A 1,340-nucleotide genomic window follows, 5' to 3' on the forward strand; every position below is an offset into this window, starting at 1 on the left:
TTATTACCTTAATATGTTGAAACACCTGTTGATAGTGCCTAAATTCCCTGTCAATTTCCTGTGTACACCATGTTGGGAAGTTAGCACTTGGAAATATGAATATTTCAAGCTCTATTCAAATGTTAGGTGTTCTGGGGATAGATCTCCCCAGATTGATTCAGACTTGATATTTAAACCTGTTAAACCAACCCTGGATTCCCCTGTATCTTGTTGTTTCATTTTGGTTGGCTACAGAGCCCTAGTACTCGCATCCTTATCTCTTTGGTCTTTACCCCATAAACAATGGGGTTCATGGTAGGTGGTACCAGTAAGTAGAGGTTGGCCAGGAGGATAAGGGTTTGCCTAGACACATGGTGCCCAAAGCGATGAGTAAAGAAAGAAAAGAAGGCCAGAATATAAAATATCAAGATGACACATATATGAGCTCCACAGGTTCCAAAGGCCTTTGTCTGGGCCTTCCTAGAAGGTAGTCGAAAGACTGTTCTCAAGATTAGCCAGTAGGAGAGGGAGATGAGGACAAAGTCCAGCCCTGTGGTGAGAAGAGCAGCAGCGAGTCCATAAATGCTGTTAAGGGTGATGCTATTACAGGCCAACTTGGCAATGCCCATGTTCTCACAGTAGGTATGGCGGATGATGTTGCTCCTGCAGAAATGCAGCCGGAGAATAAAAAGGACACCAGGGATGACTACAGCCACACTCCGAGCCACTAGAGCCAGGCCCACCTTGCCAATGAGAGAACCTGTAAGTAGGGTCGTGTAATGAAGTGGTGCACAGATAGCCACATAACGATCAAAAGCCATGGCCAGCAGAATAGCAGATTCAGAAAGGAATAGAGCATGAACAAAAAACATCTGTGTGAGGCAGGCAGGAAATGTTGACAGAGAAGGGCCTTGCCAGAAGATGAGAAGCATTTTGGGGACTGTGACAGTACAAAGGAGGACATCATTGAGTGCCAGCATGGCCAGGAAAAGATACATGGGTTTATGGAGGTTCCTGTCCCAGGCCACCACTGCCATAACCAGGCCATTGCCTATCACAGCCAAGAGGTACATGAAGCCGAAAGGAATGGAAATCCAAATCTGGAAGTCTTCTAATCCTGGGACACCCATCAGCAGAAAGGCCGTGAATTGAGCAGATGTATAGTTGGATGTGGTTGCAGAGAAGTGGCCAAAGTCTATTAAATGGAAAACAGAGATAACTAGAATACATGGTAGTGGAAAATGTGTATTTATTCCTTCAACTTATTCAAGTGCTAACTAACTATTAATTTTGACATGATGAAGTGAAAGCAATAAGGACCATGAGTAAAATAGCCTGAGATAAGTTATAAATAACTGAAT

The 1,340-nt window shown here is 43.9% G+C and overlaps 1 protein-coding gene across 1 annotated transcript; it reads right to left on the minus strand.

The window, feature by feature from the left end:
* Positions 1–215: 215 nt before the first annotated feature.
* LOC138384847 (olfactory receptor 52D1-like) lies at positions 216–1,052 on the minus strand. Its single transcript, XM_069470511.1, has one exon. It carries the CDS (start codon positions 1,050–1,052, stop codon positions 216–218), a length of 837 nt encoding a protein of 278 aa, XP_069326612.1.
* Between the last annotated feature and the right edge of the window lie 288 nt (positions 1,053–1,340).

Source organism: Eulemur rufifrons, chromosome 6 (genome assembly GCF_041146395.1).
Source record: "Eulemur rufifrons isolate Redbay chromosome 6, OSU_ERuf_1, whole genome shotgun sequence".
Classification (NCBI taxonomy): Eukaryota; Metazoa; Chordata; class Mammalia; order Primates; family Lemuridae; genus Eulemur; species Eulemur rufifrons.

What these genes read in the sequence shown, in the direction of transcription:
- LOC138384847 (XM_069470511.1), bottom strand. Translation starts at nt 1,052, where the DNA reads ATGTACCTCTTGGCTGTGATAGGCAATGGCCTGGTTATGGCAGTGGTG.